Here is a 6,926-nt window from a genome sequence, read left to right as displayed (position 1 = left end):
CAACTCCTCTTCCCTTCCTCCTTCTCCTCCTCCTCCTCCTCCTCCTCCTCCTCTTCCTCCACTTCCTCCTCCTCTTCTTCTTTTTCCTCTTTTCTCCGTTTTCGAGTTTCTTCGTTTTCTGCTCTTACAGTTATGTGTGTGTGTGTGTGTGTGTGTGTGTGTGTGTGTGTGTGTGTGTGTGTGTGTGTGTGTGTGTGTGTGTCTGTATGTGTGTATATTTGTGTCTATGTACCTATCTGTATGCGTGTATATGCGTGTCTGTGTACCTGTGTGTGTGTGTGTGTGTGTGTGTGTGTGTGTGTGTGTGTGTGTGTGTGTGTGTGTGTGTGTGTGTGTGTGTATGTGTGTGTATATGTGTGATTCACCAAGGTCTTGGATCACGTATTTGGCTCGTGATCTATAGATATTTCCTTCCCGGAAGAGAGCTCAGAGCTCATATATGATCGATCTATGAGCAATGCACACACACACACACACACACACACACACACACACACACACACACACACACACACACACACACACACACACACACACACACACACACACACACACACACAACTCCCCATCCACGAGAGTTGCAGAAACGACTCGCTGCGCAACGATACTGAAATTATTTCAGCCCTGGGCGGGATTCGAACCCTGACTGCCGTGGTGGTGGCCGGGAATTCTAATCACTGCGCCATCGAGTGAGTGTGTGTGTGTGTGTGTGTGTGTGTGTGTGTGTGTGTGTGTGTGTGTGTGTGTGTGTGTGTGTGTGTGTGTGTGTGTGTGTGTGTGTTTGTTTTCCCAGAAAGACCCTCATTCTTTGGACCTCTTCCTGGACATTCTCGTACTCTTCGTTCTCCTTCTCTTCCTTCTCCTCCTCTTCCTTTTCCTTCTCTTCCTTCTCCTCACTTCCTTCTCCCCTTCTTCCTCTCTTCTTCTGCTTTTACTTCCATTTTCCCCTTCTCTTTCTTTTACGTATTTTTGTTCTTCTCACCAATATTAGCATTCCTCGTTTTCTTCTGCCGCTTTTTCTCCCCTCCTCCTCCTCCTCCTCCTCCTTCTCCTTCTCCTCCTACTCCTCCTCCTCCTCCCCCTCTTGCTCCTTCTTTCTCCTCCCTTACAGATACTTTTCTTTTTCTTTTCGTATGTGTACACTTTGTGTTCATTTTGTCACCTTTCTTTTATTCATGCGCATTTTCTAATTCCATGAGCATTTTATCTTTGATCCTTTTCCTGCGTTTTGTGACTTGCATTCCGCTTGACGTCGGTGGGGGAGTGGGGGGGGGAAGGGTTACTCACCTGGGGGGAGGGGGGGATATTTCTGAGGGGAGTTCGGACGTACTCGGTGACTTTGGTCGTCATCCCATTTCTCCCCAATCCTCCCCACTCTCACCATCCCCCCATATCCTCTTTCCACCTCTCTTCTCGCCCCTCTCTTCTCCCCTCTCCTCTCTCCCTTCTCCTCTCTTTGCTATTCTCTGTTCCTTTTACCTCACCCACTCTCCCTTTACGCCGTCTATTCTCTCTCCTCCTTGCCCTCCCTCCCTTCTTCCCTGCCTCACTTCGTACACCCACTAAATAAGAATGAGTGAACTGCTTGTTGGCTGGCGGGCTTGCTTGCTTGCTTGCTTGCAGTCGGATGCGTCCGACAGGACCTTATAAATGGAGTGGCAGTGGCGGTGGTGGTGGAGGTGGAGGTGTGGTGGAGGTGGTGGTGGTGGAAGTGGAGGTGGTGGCGTGGTGGAGGAGGTGGTGGATGGTGGAGCAGTGGTTACCTCGCTCCTCTCGCGCCCCGAGCTGAAATCAGCAGCGGCGGCTGGCCACGACTATCGACCGGTGATTATATTCAATTCAGACAACCTTAGGTTTTCTTCAGGGTCGCTCCTTGTGCCTCAGGGGGTGGGGATGGAGGGGGGGGGTGATTCGCTCAATTATGGATTCGAATCACGCATTTCCCTCTGATTCCTAGCAGTAACTGTATATCACCTGCCCCAACAGTCCCTAAAGCGTATAATAAAGCAAAGGTGACGGCTTAGGCTGCAGCTAAGCAGTGCCTCCTAGCGTAGGTTCCTCACCCACCCACATTTAAGTCAATATCCCCTTGGGTTGCGTGGTGCTTTTAGGGCTTGTTCTTGCTCGGGAACATCTTGACAGAGGCCCTCGTGGCGTGGCGTGGCGTGGCGTGGCGTGGCGTGGCGTGGCGTGGCGTGGCTTGCGAGGTCCGTTCCTGCCTCCCTTGAGCAACTCTTCCTCGGCTGAAGAGACCTCCCCGCCCGGGACTGGCTGCTGATGATTCGACCGCGAGGCGGAATGAAAATTAAATACGTTTTCCTTCCTGTAACTTGTATTCTAAACAGCTAGTTATGAGAAGCAATTCTTTGGCAAATACAGAGACGGGCAGGAAGAAGGCGAGGCAGGGCAGATTAACGAAAAAGAACGCGATAGTGAGAAAGCGATGATGATGGAGGGGAAACGAGCAGAGAACGGGGGAAGAGGAAGTAAGAATGGGTATAGAGAGAGAAAGAGAGAGAAAGAGAGAGAGTATGTGAGTAAGTGAGGGAGGAAGAGAGGGAAATGTTGAGAGAAAACATTATAAAAGGGAGACCCGACGTTGTGTGACCGAGGTTGTTTTGTCGCTGGAGAAAATTGTTTGCAATGAGCTGAACGGTTCAATAATGACCTCGTCTGGAAGGAGGGGGGGAGGGAGGGAGGGAGGGAGGGGAGGAGGGAAGAGAAATAAGAGTCGGTGTGGGGGACGAAGATTGGGGGAAAATGGAATCACGGCAGGAGAAATGGAGAGGCAAACGAGAAGTGAGGAAAGAAGGAATGAGTGAGTGAGTGAATGAGTGAGTGAGGAAAGGACAAGTTGGTGGGGGGGGGATGAAAGAAAGAAAAATAGGAAAAGAGAAACCGTAGGAGAAATGGAGAAAGGAGAGAGAGGGAGGGACGGAAGAAGAGAGACGAAGAGTCAGAGCCATAGAGACAGATATTGGCAGAAGGGTTTATTTTTGTTTTATTTATTTTATATATATTTTTTATTTATTTCATGTTTATTTTATTTCATTTTATTTTATTTCACTTTTTATTATATATATATATATATATATATATATATATATATATATATATATTTTTTTTTTTTTTTTTTTTTTTTTTTTTTTCTTTCTTTCTTTCTTTCTTCTTTTTCTTTTTGATGGGGAGTGAAGTAAGCTTTGGCCTTGACCACCGAACCTGCGTGACAGCCTCCCTCTGCGGTAAACTCTGCTTTACGGCTCCTTGTTAGCGGTTCCCAGTTTCCGGGAGTTGCTGGCCGCAAATCTCAAACTCGTGATATCGAATACATGGTTTACATGTATAACGTAAAGGACGTCGTTAAGAGTAGACGCTTGAGGCAAGCCAAAGACGGTGCGGAGGAGCTCAAAGAGACGTAAAACTTTGTGATGTGCGAGCTGACTCAATAAGGAATATGAAGCAAGGAAATAAAAAGGTCTGGAAAATATTCAGACACACATTAAAGGGACACAAGTATAGGCAGTGTTTACGATATGAAAACAAAACCAGAATGGAAAAAAATTGTCAATTTATTATTATTTACTATTTACCTGTTTGTTTATTATTTAACTATACCTATGCATTTATTTATGTATTCTATTTGTTATTTACATTATCATAGTTTTTATTTATTTTATTATTACTATGATTTTTTTTCGCATCCGACCTAGATATGGACCAAAAGGTCTCCTGTCGGCATGCTCCGCCTTTGTAATCCTTTGTAAAAATGGACGTGTCCAACCCCTCCTCCCCCCCCAAAAAAAAGGTAAAATAAAATAAAGACAAAAAATAAAATGTGTAAATTTTTTATCAAGTACCACTCCACCATTTTCTGAGGGAAATGAAAGTTGATTGGTTAGCCTTCCTTGTCATTATATATGCTCTTTGTTGATGTACATAGCCTTCGGCCAGGTCTTCTTTAGCCTCACGCAATGTATAGTGGATATGAATTTATCTAAAAAAGAAAAACAAAATCGCCGTTTAACTGAACAAGTCTTGCAGCCAGGACAACTACAGAATATATCGTTAAAGCGGAAGGTTTAATGGACGAATGTGTTAGTGTGTTTATATGCATGTACTGTTTGTATGTATGTATGTTTATATGTTTGTATTCATATATGTATATATATTATGTATGTACTTACGTATGTATGTCTGTACGTATTTAAGTATGTATGTTTACGTGTATGTATGTATGTATGCATGTATGTATGTATGCATGTATTCATGTGTGTATGTATGTATGTATGTATGTATGTATGTATGCATATATGGATGTATACACGAATGTTGGACAAGGCTGGCGCGTCACCAGTCTTTCGGTGTACGCAGACGAACCCAGCGTATACTTGTGTGTGTGCATGTTTGTATATGTGTATTTATGCATGTATGTGTATGTACGTATGCGTGTGAATATATACTTAAATGTATGTGTATATATCGGTTATAAGTTCAAGAATGACGTGTGATAAGATAGAACCAAGACCACACTTTGATAAGGTTATCTTTATTAACCCCCTCTGATAGGGATGATAAAACTGAGTTCATTCTGATTATCTCGATTCTTCGCTGTGGTGGTCTCCTCCTCCTCCTCCTCCTCCTCCTCCTCCTCCTCCTCCTCCTCCTCCTCCTCCTCCTCCTCCTCCTCCTCCTCCTCCTCCTCCTCCTCCTCCTCCTCCTCCTCCTCCTCCTCCTCCTCCTCCTCCTCCTCCCATTCCTCGTTCTCCTCCTACTCGTCCTGTTCCTCCTCTTTTTCGTCCCTCTCTATTTCACCTTCTTCTATTCCTTTATCTTACTTTCTTCCTCCTTCCTTTTACTCTTTCCCCCTCCAGACTCTTTTCCTCTCAACCTCTGCCTCCACCTCTACCTCCACCTCCTCTACCCCCACCTCCTCTACCCCCACCTCCTCTACCTCCACCTCCTCTATCTCCTCCCCCCACCCCCAGTCTCGTCTCCTCTTTTATCACTGCTGAGTCTCAGTAAGCGTCGCGTTGTTCTTGTAGTGAGCGAGCAAGCACCTCCTCCAGCAAACCTTCTCCCCATCACACACACACAGGTCAGGTCAGGTCAGGTCAGCCTGAGTGTGGGGTCCTCCTTCAACTAACCGACTTTGCCTTTGACCTCCTGCCCTCAGAAGGTTGAAATGACTTTGATATTTCACTCTACGATGTGTACATTGTGTGTGTGTGTGTGTGTGTGTGTGTGTGTGTGTGTGTGTGTGTGTGTGTGTGTGTGTGTGTGTGTGTGTGTGTGCGTGTGTGCGTGTATTTACCTAGTTGTATTTTACGGGAAGGGAGCTATGTTCGTAGTGACCCTGTGTGTGTGTGTGTGTGTGTGTGTGTGTGTGTGTGTGTGTGTGTGTGTGTGTGTGTGTGTGTGTGTGTGTGTGTGTGTGTGTGTGTGTGTGTGTGTGTGCGTAAGCGCGCATGCGTACGTTTAATGCGTTTTGCAATATTTATACAAAGAGCTTCTTTTCATTTCAGTGAAAGTTCATTTTAGTTGGACTTTGATTTAAAATAAAACGTTCATTTTAGCCTCTGTTACATTTACAATGAATAGCACGCACACGTGTTTGCCTGTTCACACGCTTGCTAACATGCGTGTGTTTATATAACAAAGATCTGTATAGACCCTTGTGTGTAAACAAAATGTGCTAATTCGGGAAGGTAAATGAGTACTCTTAAGGACGTTTCAGTGCATCATTTCACGAAATTGGCTGATTGTTATGGTTAGTTTTAATCATTCCTCCACTTGCAGAAGAAAAAAATGCAAAGTGACGTGAGAGCTCGGAACAGCAATTGATCAAGTGTTTCTTTGGACAAGTGGTAAAATGAGACCTCTGTGATGACATTGGTTGTGTTTTGCGCCACAGGATGATAATGATGATGATGATGATGGTAGTGGCGGTGTTGTGATGATCGCGAGAGGGCGGGAGGGCAGGCAGCCTTGTTGCGACTCTGTGCAGGTCACTTGATCGGGAGTCGAACGACGACGAAGACGACGAGGACGATCCCCGGAAGAAACGTCACCGACGGATCGAAAGACTAGAAATCGACCACACAGACTTTACACCTTCTGATAGACATACAACTCGATGCTCAAGTGTGGTGATAGTGATGAATACGAAGATTTCGATGATGGAGTGATGAGTGGTAGTTTAGTTCAGAGGCTGACTGAATTGAACCTCATCAGGGATCCTTCCACCGTTGGGACTAAGACTCTGGTCATCACGAGGCCCAGAAGGTGTGACGAAGGTGAGTCTCCGAGTCGGGGTACTCGGGTTTGCAAAAGAAGAAGAAGAAAAAAAAAATATATATATATATATATATATATATATATATATATATATATATATATATACTGTATATATATATATATATATATATATATATATATATATATATATATATATACTGTATATATTTATTTATAGAAAAAATAATAAGTAAATAAGAAATAAAATAGATAATAGACCTGGTTTTCAACCCTTTGGTTCCCTGCCCAGGGGTTACCATGGGGGAGAATAAAATCACATGGCGGCAGCATAAATACAAGCGTAAGTATATCTGCTCGGGGTGAAGTGGTTATTCTACTTCGTACACCCCTATTAACATTGAGAAAGATTTTCCGTCACTTGTCTTGATGAAACCTGATTTTGAAGTTTGATGACTTAACGAAAGCCACTTGCTGGGTTGAGAGTTTGCTTCTGGAGGGACGCGACGGTAAGTTTGGTGTCTGCAGTGGAGACATGTGACCAAAGTTGCCGTGAAGTGTCCAGATGGTTGGTCAGATTGTGGAGATCATGACGCCAGGACAAATACTCTTTACTTTTAGGTATTCAGAAGCTGTTTCTTGACTCGTCTGGGCCTCGCTTCAGGCGTCACGTC

General features: G+C 44.6%; 1 protein-coding gene across 6 annotated transcripts in view; it reads left to right on the top strand.

Moving 5' to 3' along the window:
- The first annotated feature begins 5,016 nt into the window (after positions 1-5,016).
- LOC143024621 (uncharacterized) overlaps positions 5,017-6,926 on the top strand; it is a 298,809-nt gene continuing 296,899 nt past the window's right edge. For 4 of the 6 annotated variants that reach the window (XM_076183493.1, XM_076183490.1, XM_076183496.1 and 1 more), the window contains exons 1-2: positions 5,027-5,100; positions 5,797-6,293. In XM_076183493.1, coding sequence (XP_076039608.1) covers positions 6,134-6,293 — 160 coding nt within the window. In that variant the 5' untranslated portion in view covers positions 5,027-5,100; positions 5,797-6,133. Of the gene's footprint in view, positions 5,177-5,796; positions 6,294-6,926 lie in introns of all 6 variants that reach the window. The other 2 variants (XM_076183491.1, XM_076183492.1) reach the window with 2 other exon arrangements.

This window comes from Oratosquilla oratoria, chromosome 4 (genome assembly GCF_046742065.1).
Source record: "Oratosquilla oratoria isolate Oo_2021 chromosome 4, ASM4674206v1, whole genome shotgun sequence".
Lineage (NCBI taxonomy): Eukaryota > Metazoa > Arthropoda > Malacostraca > Stomatopoda > Squillidae > Oratosquilla > Oratosquilla oratoria.
This window is presented reverse-complemented; position numbering and strand designations above follow the sequence as displayed.